Source organism: Dendrobium catenatum, unplaced genomic scaffold (assembly GCF_001605985.2).
Source record: "Dendrobium catenatum unplaced genomic scaffold, ASM160598v2 fragScaff_scaffold_231, whole genome shotgun sequence".
NCBI classification, from domain to species: domain Eukaryota; kingdom Viridiplantae; phylum Streptophyta; class Magnoliopsida; order Asparagales; family Orchidaceae; genus Dendrobium; species Dendrobium catenatum.
Window position 1 is genome coordinate 1726951 of NW_021318693.1, and position 21474 is coordinate 1748424.

Here is a 21474-nt window from a genome sequence, read left to right on the forward strand (position 1 = left end):
GCAAGAGAAAGCAACAGGCGTGAAAGCTAGCATAGCACAGTGATGGAGCAATAAGCATGCGGACAACACCCAAATAGGACAAAAACAACGAAAAACCAATACAAAGACAAGTGACGAGTAACACAGCAATAAAAGAGGGGAAGTAGTGAAAGTTAAAGGCACACTTTGTTCAGTGAGGAGCTTTAGATCCATGATAGATTGAATTATATCATTTAGATCTCCTTTGCTCTAAAGCTTCACCATCAATGAACGATTTGACAACATTTGTTTCACTCGAACAAAAAAAAGAAATCTTAAATACATCCTTTACTTCATTTCATAGTTCAAACCAAATGCAAATGTGAAATAAATGTATGTTAGTTCTTCCATTATTTGCAGCAAAGCATTTTTCACCCAGTGAAGTTCTAAACTACTCGATTTTGCTAATGACAGTACAAAGGCTTCAGAGTAACTTAGGCTTCGTTTGGGATGGCTTCTTTCTGCTTCTTAAAACAACTTTTTTTACTAAAAAATTGCTTTAAGAAGCAAAAAGAAAGCTATCCCAAAAGAAGCCTTACTCAACATGTATTTTATGTGGAGTATAAACTTGTTGCTAATACAACAGCTTCCTTAGCTTAAGCCATGAAAGCGCCTCAAAGTTAGAACTTTGCATAAAGCTATATCACTCATAAGCAAATTATCAACATGTCACATTCAAATGAGCACTTGATTCACTGGAAACGTCTACTAAAGATCAAAAATAAAAAACAACAAACCTCCAAAAACAGGCAAAGCATGTAATGAAGGATGTTAAAAGACAAATCTATACCTCTTTAACAGTGCTCAGGCTTGAAATAAACATGTAGATTCAGTAACAGGAGAGAAACGCTCGATTCAACAATGACCAAAGGAGAAGGGGTTCGTTTCTCACCGATACAACATAAATGATTCATTCCTTTTTTTTTCACCTCCATTCTGGGTTACATTAGCAGCTAAAACTTTCTAATGGCTACCTGCCCAGCTAAGAAAAAATATCACCAGATAAGGTAAACTATAGATAGAACTTACAAGCTCTTTCCCCAAGTGTGCAGGGAAAGTATATTCGTTGAATTGATCCTCGAGAGATATATGATCAATCCTACTGCTACCAAGTTTTTTGCTCCGCCTTCCTGTGCGTATAAATAAGCTGTAGCATTTGAGTCCGTTCATTTCGACTGCCACCCTCCTACACAGCCCAAATGCCATATCATGCCAAGTTGCAGCCTATCCATTCCTTAGAAATGCTGAACCCAAAGAAGAATTTGAAACTTGATGGTATCAATTGATGACCACAAGCTCTCGCATGCAAAACAGCACCCACATATAATGTATTAAGCCTCATCCAATGTCAGTAATATCTAGTTGTAAATCAATATCTTCCAAATCATGTAGTAATTCTGGATCATATTCATGTGGTACAGAATCTATAAGGGGTAAATCTTCCAATGAAGGCAAGTCAGAAATGTCTTCATCTCCCTGTAAAACACTTTGATCCAAGTAGTCGAACTCCATGACTGGTCTGGTTGATGGCATGAAAGATTTTGCAACCAAACCAGATTCTTCTTGTGAATCCATAGTCCTCGGAATCTTGGATTTTGGTGGTCTCCCTTGGTCAGCAATGGACTTCTGTTTGCCCAGATACTGAGACTTTGAGCCTGATCGAGATCTGTAAGCATTACAAAAAGGAAAAGTAACTGTTGCCCATCCTGGGCATTCACCCTCCAAGCAAGTTTGTGAAGCCTTCCTGCAATTTGGAAAAGTGAGAGATATTAAGTGACCCAAACGATCCAACTAACAGTTGAAAATACTATCAACATAAAATTGGGCCACAGGAAAAAATGGTGAAAGAAATGCTACTAATATGCATCTTTCTATGTATAGATTTCTGCGACATAATCCAAAAAATCTACTCATAAATGCCAAATAACAAAGTAAAAAAATAAAGTCAATTAAGTAAACATAACAAATCGTAATTGCATTTATTATTGGGAACTCAGAACATAGAACTGCAGAAGGTGAGTTCTTCCACATTAATGCTCTTCATATTCCCGAAGATCTTGTGCCATTCTTCTAAACACTTATTACGTACAAAAGTATATTCTGCACAGGCAAAGTCGATGATAAGTGGAGTAGAAAAGGTCCCCTTTGCAAGAATAGTCCCTTGAACAGATAGCCGAAAAAGAAACAATGAAGAGAGGGATCTAAGGGATCTAACTCTGAACATGAAGATTGAGTACCTTCAATTTTTTAAAAGGTGATAGCACAAAGCGGAAGGCACATAACACCAGACAAAACCATGACAAAAGAACCCCGGACAAAGCAGAATGTAAAATTTGAAATGTGAAGGTCAGGAAGGTGCATTACTAGTTTAAGAGTATTTGATGTTTATGAATTAAGGCATATATGAAATAAAAATATAATTAGTTTGAATTATTAAAATATACTAAAATATATCTATATATATATATATATATACATATATAAAATTACATACTATATTTATGGAGAGAGTATGTGTAAATATACGAGAGAAATAGGATACAATTCAATAAATAGAAAGTGCAAGTTAACCATTTCATTGCTTTGGATCATGGAAAACAAAATATCAGAACTACATTAGGAGAACTTTATTGGAACAAAAACTCAAAACAAATAAATATTTCAGTAATTCATCAACTACAGTAGAATTTGATTGGGTTTTAAATAAAAGGCCTAAAATAGTTACGTCTGAAATACATTTTCAAAATTACATGCATAGGTTTTGTTCAAAATATCAAATATAGAAAGCACATGCATTATACATTTAAAATGGATTGCTATGTCCACTAATCAGGCAATTGATTAACAAAGACTTTGAACTAGTATGATTAGCAACCAAACAAACATGAAATTTAATCGTGTATACTATGTTTCAATGGTGGAGATGAAGATCAATAATCTTCATTTCTAATTTGGAAACTGGATTTTATAAGAGGAAAGAGCTAGGAAAAATGAGATTTTCCAACAAATGAGAACAGTGCCACTCAACCTAGAAAAAGTTTGAACATGAAACCTGATTTTGCAAAAAATCTAAGATAAAAAAAGCGAATGGAATGAAAGAATAAACTGCTCAGATACATAGTCAAGTGCCTCCAGACTTAAACAAAATAAATAAATAAATAAAAAGTGCCTCCAGACTAAAGAATGTAAAATACAATACGTTTTTTTAACTAAAACAGCATAGCAGTGTTAGAAATCACAACTAAACTGAACACATTTGACTAACAAAGTAAACAAGTGTCATGATAAATATGCTCAGAAAAACAGTAAAATATATGGTAAATTCTATTCTATTGAGAAAAATGAAACAAGAGGCAATGATGCGATGCATTCAATATATTTGTAATAAAGTACCAAGTTTCTAATCAAAGCGAAGAAAGAAAAGTGAAGTGTATATATATATATATATATATATATATAACCATTTTTTAATAAGCAGTATAATAAATTAAAAAAAATCTTCATCAATCAGAGCTAGTTCTCTGAACTATAATCCCTTCAGGCTGCCTCTCTTTGAAAGATTCTTTCTGTCCTTCTCTTTTCCGCTTCTTAGGCTGATCGATTCTCTCTAGTCTTCTCCTCTCGTTCTTTTTCTATATTTCCAACAACCTTATCTGTTCTTCTCCATCTTCTTCTTCTTCTTCACAATACAAATGGCCTCATCACAAACATCAAGCATCACGACAACAAAATCAAGAATCAATTCATAAACTTCAAATCTTAGTAACAATGATTCTCTCTTATTCCCATTATGTGATACAAATTAAATAGCCATAATTATTTGCAGTGGTTACAATCTGTGTTATTGTTCATTTGTGATAAGGGAAATGATAAGTATCTCATAGGAGCAACAGATATGCTAGAGACTATAAATCCGAGTTTCAGAAAGTGGAAGATTGAAAATAGCAGGATATCATGTCATGGATTATAATTCCATAAATAATGACAGGTGAAAACTTCTTACTGTTTAAAATTGCAAAAGAAATATGGGATATAACCAAAGAGACTTACTCCAGCTCTAAAAATGCTTCAGCGCTTTTTCAGATTGAATCAGTACTTCAAGACTTTCGCCAAGAAGAACAATCTGTTACTCAGTATAACAACACACATGACTAATTTGAAACTCAATCATGGACAAGTCCAAAAGATGTAGTAATGCACAAGTAGATTGTGGAACAAAAAAGACTGATCAAGTTTTTCTTAGGACTTAACAAGGAGTTGGATGATGTTCAGGGTCGAATCATGGGCACTAAAGCACTGTCCAATCTTAGGGAGGTTTTCTTAAAGGTTAGGCATAAAGAAAGTGATAATGCGATCTAGCGAACAACCCGCATCAACATTGGATGCATCTTCCCTTGCTGTCCGATCATATAACAATAATGATGAAGATCATCATAAATGGAAAAGACCTCAGTGTGATTAATGTAAGAAACTAGACAATTATAAGGAGATTTGCTGAAAGCTCCATGAAAAACCAGTTGATTGGAAATCAAAATAATGGTTTGATAGAAATAACAATGCACATGTGACTTCCAACTTCAAGAGTGCTCAAGTTCCCGGGCCTAGCCTATTTAGCAATGAGAAGATGAATTTGCTGCAAAAACAGTTTAGTCAAGTTGGCAATGGTAGCATTACTAGGACAAGTTTGGCTGCTCAAAAAGATTTGCATACCGCCTTCACTACTAATAGAGAAGAAATGAGATCATGGATAGTCGACACTGGTGCTTATGATCTCATGACATGAGATGCTGCCCTACTCCAAAATTACAAGTCAAGTAGTGGTTACTTGTCCATCCATATTGCAGATGGTTTAAATTCTAAAATTGCTGGAACAAGTTCCATCCAACTTACTAAAGAACTATATCTCAATTCTATCTTCCATATTTCAAACTTGGATTGTAATCTTTTGTTCATTAGCAAATTAGCTCGTGATCTTCAATGTAGATGTACTATAATTTTTTAATAAGAATAATAATAAATTAAGAAATTCTACACTTTTCACAAAATGACTATGGCCTATGGCTTTGAAATCCAAATACACATATAAATACAAAAGAAAATGAGTCATAAGACCATAAAATGGCACACAGGCTGCAAATATACGATTGCCCATCAACAAATGATCAATCTAGCTAAAAAAAAGAACTCAAACTGAAGGAAATTAGTCAATTCATCAATGTTGCAATTTTATGTTTCTTTTCGTTGTATACTTAGAGCTTCAAATCACCATAAATTCAAAGCTTTTTAAAAAAGCTATACTTTAAAACACAAACTCGGTAGCTTCAAAGTAATTTCTCTAAAAATAATGGACATCTTAGAGATTTTTTTTTCAAATGAGTAATTGTTCATGTGGATACATCATGAGGAAGCTAGGGTTTAAATTCCCCTTAAAAATAAAAACTTGAGAATTTTTATGTTACATATACACGAGTTAGATTATCATTCTTTTAGAAAAATATGACCTTTTATCATCAAATCTTACACTGCTCATCCACATATTGAATGGTTCAGATTTAAAGCATATCAACCATCTTTTTCAAATTTTGATGTCATATTTAAATATTTAAAACTACTTAAATGTCAACTATTTAAATAGATAGATGAGTGGTATAAGTGACGCAGGTGCTTAGGGAGGAGCCGGTTCAACCAAACCAGATCCCAACCCTCATCCTTTTTTTTTTTTGTTAATTTTATTATTATGGTTTCTAATTCATTATTTCTTTTTATTCCTTTATTTTTTAATTTACTCTACTTGACTTTAAAAGCTTATAAATAGATAAGTCCTTAAGAACAGGAGATTTTGGTGTTTAGAAAGAGAACCCTCTCTGTATCCTAGAAGCCCTCCAGGTGTTGGCCAACCTCCCTTCTCTTTCCCACCATCTGTCAACACATTCCAGCCAGCCCACCGACTTCCAGCCTTCCTCCACCTTCCAGCGCAAGGAAGACAGCAATAGGCCTTTTCCAGCCAATCGATAGTCCGACACTTCCTCCTCCTGCTCTCCAGCTAGCTTGCAGTTCCTATCTCTGAAGATCTTTTTTTTCAGCCTACTAGACCCATTCCAGCAAGCTAAACAATGCAGAATTCCTTCCAAGAAGGCCCTGTAGCTACTGTTCTTTTCCTAATCAATCAAGAAAGCCGCTGCAAACATATTCCGACCACCAGGAACAACAAACTCCTGGTTCTTGGCCCAGAGATCAGCAACAAGATTCCTCTCTGCAACATCTTCGGCCTTCAAGACGATTTGTCTTAACTAGTTCTAAATTATTAGCCTTCTTCTTTTTGTCTTTGTACATGTTATGGGTGTCATTTAGAATTACAAACAATAAATTCAAGATTAATTTCTTCTCTTCCTGATCTTTTGCAGATATTAACAATGACAATAAGATTGTTAAAACACAGGCTATTATCTTTCTAAATGATGGTATTATATATATATATATATATATATGAGATAAAATAGATGTTATCTGAGGAGCTCGTTTCTTAAAATGTATCACAAGCACAGTTATTTCCTGTTTAATTATGGGTGTAAACTGAATTCTGCAGTGATGGCACAACTTCCATTATGACATAATTCATCTATTGGTTGACACCAAATCTGAAGCTCATAGAAATTAGAATATGCTTACCTGAATCTGTTCTCAACAATTTTTGAATAAGGTTCAGCAAAGTTACTTCTATTACGTTCAGCAAATTGTTTCTGTTCAAACACATGTATTGCAACATTGACTGATGATGGAAACATAACTTCAGAATATGCTTCCTTTGCAGATGATAAGTCCAATGTTAACTCTAACTGGTCAACAACAGCAGAAGCCTCCTGCGTGGGTAATTCTTGTACTTGTTCATGATGTCTAGCATTGATATCATTGAGGGCAGCCATTACCAACTTCTTAGAATATCTCAAGTTTGCCAGATCCGCACCAGGCTTCTTAATTTGAGAATTACCGGAGAATTTTAAGTGATAACCACTTTGAGAATATATCGTAGTGTGACTTCGCATAAGGCGGCATTTTTCCCTCCACACTGAAGAAAGAATGGCAACAAAATGTTTCTGAAGAAGTAATTCATTGTCTGGAAGTTCACTAGTAACATTAAGCAGGGAACGAACATGCTCCTGCCAAAATCTATGATTAATGAAGGAAATAGGCAAACAATAACTTGAAGTTACTAGCAATAATAAAATAACATCACTAGGTAAACCTAGAGAGTAGAGGATAACATTTTAGAAGGTATTGAGGCTATGCAATTAGAACATGGCACATATCAAACAAATGATCAATTAAGCAGTCAAACATCAAAACATTTGTTATTTAATTTTAAATGCAAAACATTGCACAAAACATTTTGCATTCAACCAGCTCCATATTTGCAATAGATGAAAGGGCAACTAATGATAGAAAAGGCAAATCAATTTCTAACAGGAGGCTCAACAAAAATTTTAGCGGAGTTGAAATTCCTAACTTGGACGGTAACATGCAAGCTAATACAGACGGGTCCATTGAGCTAAATATTTAAGGCCAATATCTAGAGGAAAATGGTCACCAAATCGCTACTTGCGGCACGAGCATCAAAAGCTTCACATCAATGCTATATTTGAATAATCTGAATTAATATAAAATTTAATTCAAAGTTTAAATGTTGGTTTTTAAAAGGGTCTTGCATCTAGCCAGCATTAGATTCACAATAAATGAGAGCACAATAACCATTAAGGTAAAGGCCTCTGCACTAGCAAGAGCCACATCATAAAATTTGGCATGTTAAAAGTGCACATTCGGACAGAAAAAGCTAAGCGAACAAAAACAGGCCCTCGGAACTAAAATAAATAGCTAATTTCCTAGGAAACTGGTGACTAATCTGCAACCAACATCACAGGAATCAACCACTCAACACCAATTATATATATAAATAATAAATAATTGAATTGATATCAATTTTGATTTAATTGCACGCACGCTTACACATTTTATGATGCATATTTGTGCTTTTCAGTGCAATGCATGTTGCACGTTTTTTATGTATTTGCATAGCATACTTGCATGCTTTTTAATGTGCTTGCACTTTTTTAGCGTGCCTGCACACGGTGCTTGCATTTTTTATGGTGCATTTGCATGGTGTGCCTGCACACTTATTGGTACATTTGCACATTTTTTAGCATCCCTACATTTTAGTATATATTTACACCATATATTCGGAGAACATGGGAACAAAATAGCTTTGGTTGATCTGACCCATCTTACATACATTGCTGAAATAGTCATGCAACCCGTGACTCGCAACTAAGCACTATTTTGTCTGGTTTACAAAGTATTCATTCACAGAGTGAACAATTTATTGAGGTGACGTACTATTTATTCATGGTAGTATGGTACATATACTTTGAGATGTATGTTGCTTAGGGCACATGACATTCTAAAGGTTAGACCATGTTATTAAGTTTAAAATCACTTGAACACAACTATTTGAGACGTGTATGAGTACTTACGAAAGTCTAAGTTCGCTTTGCATTATATCTTGCATGAAAAATGGCGTCAAAGTGATGACAACTAGTTATGGAAAGATGACAAGGCAAATATACAATATTTTCTCTTTTTTTTCTTTGCTTCTCTATTTTCTTCTATTTTAGAGAGAGAAAGAGAAAGTATTATAGAGATATTCAGAGAGAGAAAGAGAGTGAGATAAAGGGGTAGAGAGGGAGGAAAATTAGAGAAATAATGAGAGGGGGGCTAGAGAGAGAAATAAAGAAAGGAGAAAAAGAAAAATATAGAGAGATTGAAAGATAGACGAGAGCAAGAAAAGTAGGAGAAATAGAAAAGAAAGAAAGAGCAAGATAGAGGGAGGTGGCCATCGATAGCCTTGTCGAGCAATAGTGACACTTTGCCATGACAACAAATGGTTATCGGCATAGCAAAAGAAGCAACAATAGTAGCAACATCAAAAGCATAGGCGGGCGAGGTAGGAGGAGACTGTCAGCATTGCTACTAATGAGTTAGCAGCAGACACACAAGCATGCGTAGTTGGGGACATGCAAGTGCACATGTGACTGAGCACAGTTAGGAGCATGGAGTCATAAGCAGGCAAGCATGTGTGGGAGCACGACATCAAAAGCGAGTGAGCGTGTGCATGGTAGAGGGGGATTACACGCAACTCGAAAATGAGCGAAGATGTAAATGTTGGGTGGGAGCTCACAAATGAGAAGGGCAACTATGGTTGGTTGTAGTTATGAGGTAGAGAGTTAAGGTGAGATAGGGTTCATTACAGCTCATGCAGTGCAAGCTAAGAGTCAGATGGTGAAGAAAATTGCAACATAATCAAGGGGCTATTAGGTTGTGTGCGAATAGAAACGATGAAGAGATATAACAACCCATCTTTTAACACAATCAAATAATATTTCAGGAGTCATTATAAGTCCAATTTGTAAACCATCCTCACCATGATATAGATATTATTGTTCTTTATTTATAATAATTTTCTCCTAATTTTATGGACAGTGTAGAAATTAACACATGTAGGCATAAGTTGGTTTGTCTGTTCTTAGTTATAATCTTAATTATAGCTTGTAACCGATTAACCAAATTACGCCAATGGGTAGAGGTTGACAACTCCTAAATGATTATTAAAAGTCACCTGTGAAATTAAATGATTAATAGAAATAAATGAAAGATAATATATAATTAACAGACACTGATATATATGACAGGTAAATTGATGATTGCAGTGATAAGTTTTGATTACTTATTAAGCTTTGTAAGCTCATTATGTAATTTTTGTTAATTTCAGGTCCGGAAAGGGATCAGGAACCTCGAGAGTGAGGCTGATCAATGTTTTCAAATTTTCTTTTATTTTTTTGTAGCCGGGAGCTTTCAAAATTGATATATTGATATTATTGAAATCTCCTCATTATGATACATTGCATTTTGAAGGAATGAATATGTAAATATATATATATATATATATATATATATATGATTTATAATTGCTTTTGTTGGATTTATTTAAAATGATAGATTTTTAGAGACAGATAAATTAATTAAGAGATAAAAATTGATAATTCTTCCAAAAGATTTTGGGATGTTACATGAGATTATAACAAGTGATAGACCTTCAAGTAGCAAGGGAAGAGATGAAAGCGTATTGACAGAATTTGCTGATATGAGAGATTTATGAGATAATTGATTTTTGATATTTTTAATTAACTTCTAATAGAAATTATAAAAATAGAATAATATAAAATAAATTCACTCTTTCTTGCAACTCTCGTCATCTATACACCCCAAAATTTTGTCATTGCATCTAGTGCGGACAAATTGTTTTGTTTTGCTTTCCCATGGCGAATAGGGCAATGTGGGCCTCTTTTCCGAGCAATTTTGACATTCTATACACATTGATACAGTCCGTTTTGCAAACTAGTGACGTTCGAGTTGTTTTTGTGTGAAGTCGTGTTCATAGTTCGACATTTTGTTCAGGATTGATCAAAGTGCTTCTTTTAGCAATTTCAATGCTCCATATACATCGATGTCCATTTTGCAAACAAACAAAGTTTGAGCGACTCCGATTGAGATTAAAGTGTTTCGAGCCTAGTTCACAAGATTGCGTTAGTTGCCTGTCATTCTCTACATGTTTGATCTAATCATTCGTGAGATATATATGAAGGTCAACATTCAATCTAGATTATTTTCAAACCACCTCAATAAGTTGGTTCAAACCACCTCAATAAGTTGATTCAGTCTTTTAACTCAATTTTATCCAATTTCTGCAGATGCATACTCAATGAAAATTTAAATTAAAAAATTTTCTGAAAGTCTGTTCTCTTTTAATATTAAACAAAAAATAATTTACTAAAATTACAAAACTAAAAATAAGACTTCCTGCAAGGGAATCTCTCATGCCATCCTTATAAGAAACCTCAAGCTTCATGTGTAGCTCAACACTTGTATCCTCAAGTAGGCCTAGTTAAGTTATAGGGGTTGTTTGGTTAGGTTTTTTTTCCATGTTTTTTCTATTTATACGCTTTCAAAGCAAGCTAATGTTAGGAACCACTTTTGGACATTGTTTCTTTTTTTTTCAAATTAGTGTTTCTGGATATTTTGAAAACACCATATGAGGTGTTTTCACTTGTTTTTCAAAACAATATTGACATCAAGAAAAAAAAATATATGAAGGCACGAAACAAACATCAGAGCCAGCCATGGTCATATATATGTCACTCATTTAAGGGTCCTTCTATTACTCATACTACTCACTGCAATATTACAATTCTACTCAACAATGCTACATTTGATTGTTCTGAAGTAAGGTTCTTGATGATTGAATCTCAATATAATCTCTTGACTCTTATAAAAAATCTGTCTGGCTAAATGAATAGAAGGTTTCAAGAAATATTTTCTTATTAAGTAATTATTCATAAAAAAAAAAAATTCCTCCATTCTTCCAGATTTACTAGATTTTAAATTAGACGTAATAACTCTAATGTTTTACACTGTTAATTTATATTCTAGAATTCAATAATCTCATACTAATATTTGCTATAATATTTTTTATCTACCAATAGCACTATTTCTAAGTATAATGCTGGTAAGCACATACCTTGGAAGACAGCTGGCAAAAACTCTAGAAACCAACTATAATAATTTATTATCTAGAGATGAAAATCTGAAATAAACCCTGAAATCAACCCTTTCAACTGATAAAAAAATAAATATTATTCTCTCATTACAAAAGTTATCCACATAAAAAACCCAAAGTTCACTCTCCCTTCTTTTTGACACAACTCTAAATCTGTCGGAAGAAAATTTTAGCAGTAATATATTTTTGGTTTTGTTCCCATTTGCCAGAGTTTCTTGTTTGTGCGTTCTGCTGTGTTTTAAATCTTCATGTTAACTCCATTACAAGTAATATAAAAAGCTTCTAAGTAGCTCAGTTAATAAAGACCTACCTTTGCCAGCTATCAGATGGTACTTATGTTGTATTGTCGTTCAAGTTATGTGACAGGGTAGTTTACATTGAAACCCCATTCTTCAATATCAGCAAGCATTTATATGTGTGCTTAGAAAAAGTTAGCACTGTTATCCTTGTTTTCAGTACTTTACTACTGCCATCATTTATTTTATCCTGGACATAAGCAAATAACACCTCTTAATGAATTTCTACCTCTAAAAATGACTGCTATTATTAGCAATAAATAAGAAATTCATGTCCTACTAACTATTATAGAGAATATCTGATGATAAACACTAAAAAAATTGATCTGTAATTATTTTCTGGCCACTCCTTTGGAGAGAATGGCTTGCATGCCCTTGCGCTTCCTAAAGACCATTTCATTCTAGAAGGGAATGATTAAGGTGGTGCACCCAATGCCTGAAGTTCCAAACAATGTATGTTCTGGGAAGGGTTAATGTTTTACATCTTACCCTAACATTTACAAAGATGTTGCTTCCAATCTAAAATCATTAAGAACTTAAATGATTGGCTAGGAAAAAAAATTCAAGCTAAAATTTAATACATTCATACATTTCTAACATCTGTTTTCATGAGATAAGTACTTTTTTTGCTCTTTCCCATACCGTCTAAATTTATGAGAGATTCTTCCTTTAAAAACAGCAAGATAAAACACTTTAATTTAGAGATCACTGAATTTCTTTGTTAAAAATGTTTGTCGAATTACAAATGTTCTCTGATACTACCCAATTCTAATTTTATCTTCATTTTTTTGAAGTTGCTATTAGTCAACAGTTTTTTTACAGCTCTTTCTGCGTTTATTCTTCTTAATTCATGGAAAAGACATCATTCTACTACCCTAAGAAAAAAAATGTTTTGTCTGGTTTTTCCAGAAAATTATGAAATTTTTCTCTTAATTTACAAAGGTCACTTTAACGGTTTTCATTAAGATCTCATGGTGTCATTCCTAATAAAAAAATGCTCTCGATTCTACAATTTTTAATTTACCATTTAAAAACATTTTTAATGGATTTTCCTAAATTGTAATATTTGTAACATATCTTAGTTGTTGATGTGGACAGCAATAGGAGATTCCGGAATGTCTATCATCGGAAGCAGCGCAGATCGACAGCTTGATCATAAGACTTTATTTTTATTTTATATGTGTTTCTTTTATTAGTTATGACGATTGTACCCTTTATATGTATGAGTTTGTGTTGTAGCCCCGAGGGCATTCTTGTCTTTCTTTTCTAATTGTTTGGAGGCCTATATATAAGGTCCTCATCTTGTATGAGAGGAGATGATGATGAATATTGAAATGAAATTTAGTTTTCTTTGCTTGATCTCTAAGTGAGTTCATGAGAGGAGAGACCCTAGGTGGGTGAGAGCAATACCCGTCAACCTTCGATGGATTCCAAGGTTCGCAGCTCCATTGTTTTCTTTTCTAATTTCCTTCTACTTTCATCTCCCCTCCCAGCCCTTACCCGCCTGCCTTCCAAACCCCCCATCCCCTTTCCTCCTCCTAAAAACCGAATCCTACCCAACACCTCACCCTTGTGCCGCCGGCCTCCCCTCACCCGTCCACCACCAACTCCACTCAACCCCTCACCACCGGCCTCCCAAAGCTCTACAAGCCGCCGGCCATCAACTCACCACCCAAGGATTTTGAATTTCAAATTTCAAAATCCTCCATAATTACTTTCCTTAATTGTGTCCTCATTAATTTGGAAAGTTGCTTCATGTAGATTCAAATTCAAATTTGAATTCTAAAACTTTCCCTATTAATAATGTATATTAGGAAACCTCGTAAACCCATTAAATCTGAAATCAATTTCAGATTTAATGACAATCCTCAATTAAATCCTTTCCGTGCCCACATATTAAATGCAAACACCTCAAATTTCCCCTCATGTGGCCAGCCCCCCTCTCTAGCCCATTCTCTGTCCAATTTTTGCCACCTAGACCCTCATTAAATCTTCATTAAACCCCCATTGGCTGCCACCCAATCAAGCCACGCTTATTGGAATTAATTTGAATTTCAAATTGAAGATTCAAATCCCTCCCAACCCCATGCATGCCACCGCCCCCTCCATGGGATCTCCCTCCTCTCTCCTAATTAAGCTCCCTCCACTTGAATTTGATTTTAAAATTCCAAATTCTTAATTCCATTTTCCTATTTTACTAAAATCTGAAACTAATTTTAGATTTTGTATTACTTTCCCTCTCCAAACCCAAACCCTAACTCCACCAAAAGCAAGCCCCTCTTCCCTTAGCTGACCCTTCTTCATTCCCACCTCTTGGAAACCTTTTTGACTCATGAACAACACTCCAAGAAAGAGGAAGGCCTCCCTCCATTGACAACCCCTTGATTAGTGCATGGCCGATCCGGATCGGGATTGTGGATTCCTCTACAACAATCAAAGTTTAGTGGATATTCATCAATCCACCTTTTTCAACCTCAATCCATAAGTGGACAACTCCGTAGAAGATTACATCAATCACCTCTTATTCACGTTGGCGTCATCAATTGAAGAGCATCTACCATCCGAAAGTCGGCGGAACATTTGGTACCCACCCACGTCTTCTCCCTCTTTGGCGAACTTTCGTTGGGCTACTAACATAGGTGTCTTCTCAACGTTGGTGACATCGCTTGGTTTGCTAAGATTCTTTTCCGCTAACCCTATTAGACGAGCTTGAGTGAGGGAAACTCAATGTGACTTTTCTATTTATTAAGTGTGGGACCTCTTGTTTACAATATTTAAGTTTATCTTTATGATTGAGATCATTCTCAAGTGATTGTTATTCTATCTTGTAATTGATTGCCTTTACATTATTGATGACCCTAAGTCGAAGCATCTAATCTTGTGAAACATTAGTTTATATTGCAAAGCTTAAATCAATTTCTTTATAATCTCTAATGCAATTCATATTGGTTTCACATCAGTTGTATTGCTTCAAGTTAAAGCAATGATTGCTCGGGAGTAAATCCTAGAAAGACAACAGATACATAAACAACAGAAAAATCATTAACAGTACAATTTGCGATTAACTCTTGTCAGCACAATATCTCATAAAAAATAACAGTTGCCGCATGTAATTAAAAAAAAAAAAAAACTTACCTCATGTAAAGCGTAAGGAAAAAAAGGAGATAGTTGGAGAGAAATTATTCCTTACCTCTGTCACCTTAAGAAGGGATTTCCCAGATCCACTTGCAGATAATTTTTCAGCATTTGAACTATCTACTGTAGACTGGACATATTTAACGAATAATTCCCTGAACCTTTCACAACAATGGACAGGATGGCGGAAAAATCCTCTATAGTATCCACCACCGGGCATACTGTAAAGTACATCGCTCACAAGAGTCCAATTTGTACCATATTCATGTACAAGTGCACATAGTATGGCATCCTCTTGAGCCAACCAGCAATCTGTTGGTGGAAAGTAATCTTTAGACCAAACATGTCCCTTCCTTTTCAACTTCTCTGGTTTGACCACCATAACACGTTTAAGAGGCATAACTGTGATAGAGACCTTGCCACCCATCTTGGGTCTATTAACATGCTTAAGATCATTATCATTAACTCCATCTGCAGATTCCAGAAATCGCTTGACCAAAGAGTTGGAATCCCTCCCAAACTTACTTTCTGAAGACTTCAATTTCTTGGAGCCCTTCTGTGAGGACTTTTCATCATTAGGAACAGCTGTAGCCTTTTTACGTTTTCTGTGTGCGGATGATTGTGGTAGAGAAGCAATAGAAATTGCATTTGAGGAAAGATTTCTCTCATAATCAGATAATGGATCTACAAATGGCTGATCTAGCATAATTTCTGTTTCAGAAGCTAGACGACCTTTCTTGAGAGTCTTGAACTTTGTTTTCTTCAACTTCCTCTTTGTCTTAGCCTTCCGTTCAGTGGATACCCCATTCCTGAAAATAACAATACACAATTCCAATACTTACGCTATAATGATAAGATAATAGTGCCATAACCGAAGCTCTCAGCCCAAGGCCAAACCTCCACATATGAATGCTACCTATGAAAGTATTTAAGCATACTAAAAGCTAATTGCTGAATACTGTCAATAGGGCCCAAATTATCAGACGCATAGGAAAGGGCATAGTTGTCAAAAAGGTATGAGAAACTTGTATAAAATATTGATGGTGATACTTTTCATTTCATCATGATCACATACTACCATATCTTAATTTTGAGGTTGGCATACGAATATATGAATCATACCTATGAAGGTATTTAAGCAGATTAAAAACTAATGGATGAATATTTTCATTAGGGCCCCAATTACAAGAAGCATTGGAGAAGCATTGGTTATTAAATTTGTATGACCAACTTGTATAAAATTCTGATGGTGATAATTTAGAATTTAGGGTTAGGGTTTAGGGCTTAGGGTTTAGGAGTAAAACTAAATTGGCCTTTCATCATAATTATTTATAATAAACCTTCATAAAATAATTCTGAGATTGGCATACGAATCTATATTCACACACATTCTATTTAAGATATAAATTTAATGAAGATGGCCAAGTCTTCACTATTTCCATAGATTAGTAGTTTCGACCTCACTTGTTACTCCTAGCCACTTCTCATTTTTTCTAAACTCCCGTCAGTTTTATGAGTAAATGATCTTAAAATATGTATCTACTCCAAACACATGGACTCAAGAGAAAGTACCGAATCAAGACCATATCTTGAAAATATGCAAATGCAAATCAAATTTCTCACCCAATAGCCTCAAAACTTCCATCTTCGGCTTCAGCGTCCTTAGCTTCAGACTCCTTTTCTTCCAACAACTGCAGAATAAGCACAGAAAGTATCAAAGCATTAAACAATGAGCTAATATATAAAGCATCATCAATAAAAAAGGCATTTAGAGCTTGTTTCACTCTTTTCCAAATCCATCCGCCCATCTATCATTTTGATTCATTTTAATGATTTCCCCAAGCGAACAAAATTAAAGTCTCGTCACATGATACTCAAGCAAGCCTTCTGTATTTTTATATATGAGAACAAACCACCCTTAAATTTCTATGAAAATTTGCATTTTATATCCATCACTTCTAAAACTTATTTTGCATTTTGGCGCTTTTATTTTCAGGTTAAACCCCTTCCCTTTAAGCCCTCTGCACTAGGTTCATCACTAGCTAAGCTAGCAGTGCCAAGGAATGGAAGGAACAATGAGTATGAAAGATGATCCACAGTGTCACTTCCCACAGATAGAGAGAGATAAAGAGAGGAGGAACAGCTGCGGAAGATCACTTACCTCCTCAAATCACTCCACAGCCAATTTGACTGAGAGAAACGAAGAACAAGATAGGAAAAAGAAATAAGTGTATTGACCATATTTTGAAGGGCAATTGGGTCATTTTATGGAAATTACTGAAATATCTACACAAAGGGCCAATCTACTCAATCTTTGAAATATGGCGAAGGATATAAACAAGCAGATCAAATTGAAATATCGGACAGCAGTAGAATTAAACTGTAAAATGTCCAACAATAAATATTGCCAAAGCAAACCTGCTGCAGAGTTAAAGCTTCAACATGCTGCCGATATGCTGTAGTGGCGAAATCAGCATCCCAATCTGCAAGCAAAATTTGAAGAGTAAGCTATTAAATACAAATTTCAACACAACAACATGTTTCTCAGAATTTACAAGCACTGGTAAATTGATTTGATACCAAAAGTTTAAAATTAATGCTTTTCTTTTCAGAAAAGATAAATTTTTAATGAATAATACGGGGGAATTTTGAACTGACAAATAATATCTCGTAAGAATGCATCAACTTCAATGAAGGCACTAGACACATATCGAAAACAAGTATTTCAGCCCGCAGAAAGGAAAAAAAAACTAAAGTACAATAAGAATTAGCTAATACAGCCCAATCTGGTCCAGTTTCTCATGCACCAACATAAGGAGTGAAACTAGACCATAAATTAGCTACACTGAAGCAGTTTTCAACGCTTCTTAGCCCCTCATCATTTCACGCCGATTTTGCATTATTATTTTATTATTTTATTAGATTAAATGTGATCCTTATGTTAAGAAATATGGATACGAATATTATCATCTTTACCTTAAAGTTATTTTTCATTATAAATAGGACTATTTGTATGGGCTTTCAAATGATTCATTAATTGATGAATGAATTATTTGATGCAAGTCAATACTGGTTTGCATATTCTTCTATTAGTTAAGCTATAAACGAGAATGTTTCTAAGCAGTGCATGAGGAATTCTTCCCTTCAACATACTTCCTAATCATATTGAACAAGAAAGAAAAATTCATTTATCCTTCCATCAAATTTGCATCAAAGCGAGGTGTGATAATTTCTTTCATATCATTAAATTGTTTTGCCAAAAAAGAAAAAAAATGAATTCCTTCATTTCTCCATCATTGGTTGATTACCAAACCACCCTTTTTTTTACTTTTCAACCGAAAACCCGTCCTTTAATTTTTCCCATAATTATACATCATTTTAAAAAAAGGTTAAGAAAAATTCAAAAAGATAGAAGTGCGAGAAATCCAAACTAAAATACTAAGATTAAATTTCTCTACCAATTTTCCTAAATACTGATGTGGTTGGGGGGGTGGTCAAAATATATTGGGTCCTTTTAGTCTTTGGGCTGCTTGTTGCTTCTCGGTTTGGGTCTTGGTTGCTTTGATTTCGAGCTAAATTCTTGGAAACTACTTGGTTCTAGCTCATAAATGCTTGAACTAATGTTAGCTCATTAATATGAGTTATTGCACTTGAAAGCTCATTATGTGGAGTTTGGAACCTTGCCTCTTCCGCTTCTTTGTGTCCCCTCGGTTTCTCCCTGGTTGTTGTTTCCCATGGCTGCCTCTACCCGGTTCTTGTGCTGCCTTTTTGGTTTGCTCCCTGGCTGCCTTCTAGTGGCTGCCTCTACCCGGTTCCTGTGCTGCCTTTTCGGTTTGCTCCCTTGCTGCTTTCTCGTGGCTCCTCTACCCGGTTCTTGTGCTGTTTTGGGATTATTTCAGGCCTTTTTTTTATTGGTTTTGTGGGAGGTGAAATGGTTGTTTGGCTTCCATCTTTTATCCTATATATATATATATATAATGTTTAGAGTTTTTAGGGAGATGCTATGTGACTGATTTTTGGAGCCTAAACCTGCGGGTTTCTTCGTAGAAAAGCTTGATAGCTTGTTATATTCCTCTCTTATTCTAGGAAAGCTTGCGAGCTTCTCCTCTTTCGTCTCGGCTCCTTGCCTCTTTCTTCTATCCGCAAGTTCCCTTCCACTTGTATTCTTCTTCTCAAACAATGTTATGATGCAATTTTAGGTAGTTTATGTTTGTGTTTGTAAGCGTCAAAGTTTTAAGTGTCATTTTATATTATAAAAGTGAGTTGTTTAAAAGTGAAGTTGTTTTTGGTTTAATTGTTGTATTTCATCTACTTTGGGGTATTTCGTGTATTTTCTATTTATCTAGGAAGAGTTTTCTATTGCTTGCAAAAATTAGGGGGCTGTCCTAATTTTTGCCTGCATCAATTTGGTATCAGAACAAGTTAGTATATCCTAGGTTTTGGTGTCATGTGAGTATTATTTTTGAGTCATGAATCATAGTCCATGCAATCAGCCTTCGGAAGCCTCAGGTCAAGATTCAAAACAAACTCAAGCTTCATCAGGAGATGAACAATTTCAACCGGCAGAGAATTGATGTAGGCAAGGGGGAGGGGTCAAAACATCTTGGGTACTTTTAGTCTTTGGGCTGCTTGTTGCCTCTCGGTTTGGGTCTTGGCTACTTTGGTTTTGAGCTAAATTCTCGGGAACTATTTGGTTCTAGCTCATAAATGCTTGAACTAATGTATCAGAGCTAAATTTTTGCTTGCATCAAATACTCTCCCCAAAAAAGTTACCTAATCCAACCCAATCTTTACCACCTTACCTTATTCTTGATATCCAAGCCTCAAGCCCATGATAGCCAACAGACAGCCTAGTGTAGGCACTCTCCATCAAATTCTCATGAAAGCTCCAAGTCGATTAACCCAAAATTTAAATGAATTGTCTTTGGTGTCTACTATTTTCTCTTACTTCCACCGCGACTCTCTCTAACATAACACAATCCACTTTTTGCTTGCTTTAATGCTCAATAGCATATCTGGTACTCCAATCACAACTTATCCCATGATTTACAAATCTAGAAAACAATTTTGGATCCGAACATTGTAATTCCGTGAAAGTAGTATGCCAAAACTTCTACAGCCATTTGTGGCTAATGTTTCACCCACTCTCACTGACTATTTTCCATCTCTCCCATGAAATCCCATAAACCATGTTTTTTCTTCCTCTTGTTGCATCCCATTATCTCCAAACCTTATTTCCCAATCTCCCCCTTTTCTCAAACTTCTACATTTTGTAATTATCATCAGCTTCACTTCAAAAATTCCATTGAAACTTGAATCATTGATTTCCTCCTCACGGTCTCATTGTCACCCATGCACTTAGTACACTATTTTCAATTTCTAAGTTGGCAATCTCATTTATCTACACAAAGACGATTATCATCTCAACACAATTGCCAACTGCTAGAAGCCAACTAACCTTTTCTATTTTTAAGATCTTTCAATCATACATATTAATTGAATGCTGTGTATAATTATTTAACCTTAATAAGACCCATTTTTTATTCATTTAATATTAAAATCAAACAAAAGTGCATGTATTCTTCAAATTAAATAATTAGCTAATAATTTTTTTAGTACATGCGTGCATGTGGCGAATTAATTATGATAATTTATTACATAAATTAAATCATCTCATTATATTTTTAATATTAAAAGAAGTTCAAATATTAAATATTTGATAAAACTAATTTAATTTGGACATAATAATTATCAAAATTTAATCAAAATAGGTTTAATTAATCGAATATTGTGTATAATTATTAGGAAATTTTTTAATAATTTTTAAATACCAAAAATTTAGACCAAGAATTTTATTTAGAATTATGCCGACCCCACGTAGTGGGATAAAGGCTTGATGTTGTTGTTGTAATTTTATTTAGAATTATATAAGATAATTGATTTCATAAACCTATAATTTTTTCATATTTTTAGAAAATAGATATTAATTTTTTAAAATTTCCTAAAGTTATTTTAGCAATTATGATTTTTATACAATCATAATAAAATTTTGAAGTTCTAGCAATTAATTTAAATCCCTAAAGTAGATTTAACCAGTCATCAATGACTGGATTAGAACCTATGCAGGTGGCGCTCTGTTGAGATAACGGAATCTGTGCAGTATTGTAAAGGATATTAGTATAGCAAAGGAAGGACAATAAATTATGCAGTGAAGTGTGGGCCATTAGATTTTGCGATTAGAAGGTACTACGACCACTATTTTTTCATTTTTCCCCTTCATAGTTTGAAACCTAAAAAAACATGGCATCACTCATCGTGCTGCTGGAGGTCACATATAGGATGGTGGGCAATAGAGCTTGG

At 34.6% G+C, this 21474-nt stretch overlaps 1 protein-coding gene across 3 annotated transcripts in view; it reads right to left on the reverse strand.

Moving 5' to 3' along the window:
• Positions 1–645: 645 nt before the first annotated feature.
• The window catches only part of LOC110104194 (protein PHOTOPERIOD-INDEPENDENT EARLY FLOWERING 1), a 64197-nt gene continuing 43368 nt past the window's right edge, over positions 646–21474 (reverse strand). For all 3 annotated transcript variants that reach the window (XM_020833188.2, XM_020833187.2, XM_028693104.1), the window contains 5 exons: positions 17533–17597; positions 16738–16805; positions 15170–15923; positions 6688–7175; positions 646–1762 (listed from right to left, as the gene is read on the reverse strand). In XM_020833188.2, the coding sequence (XP_020688847.1) occupies positions 1357–1762; positions 6688–7175; positions 15170–15923; positions 16738–16805; positions 17533–17597 (1781 nt within the window). In that variant the 3' untranslated portion in view covers positions 646–1356. The remainder of the gene's footprint in view (positions 1763–6687; positions 7176–15169; positions 15924–16737; positions 16806–17532; positions 17598–21474) is intronic.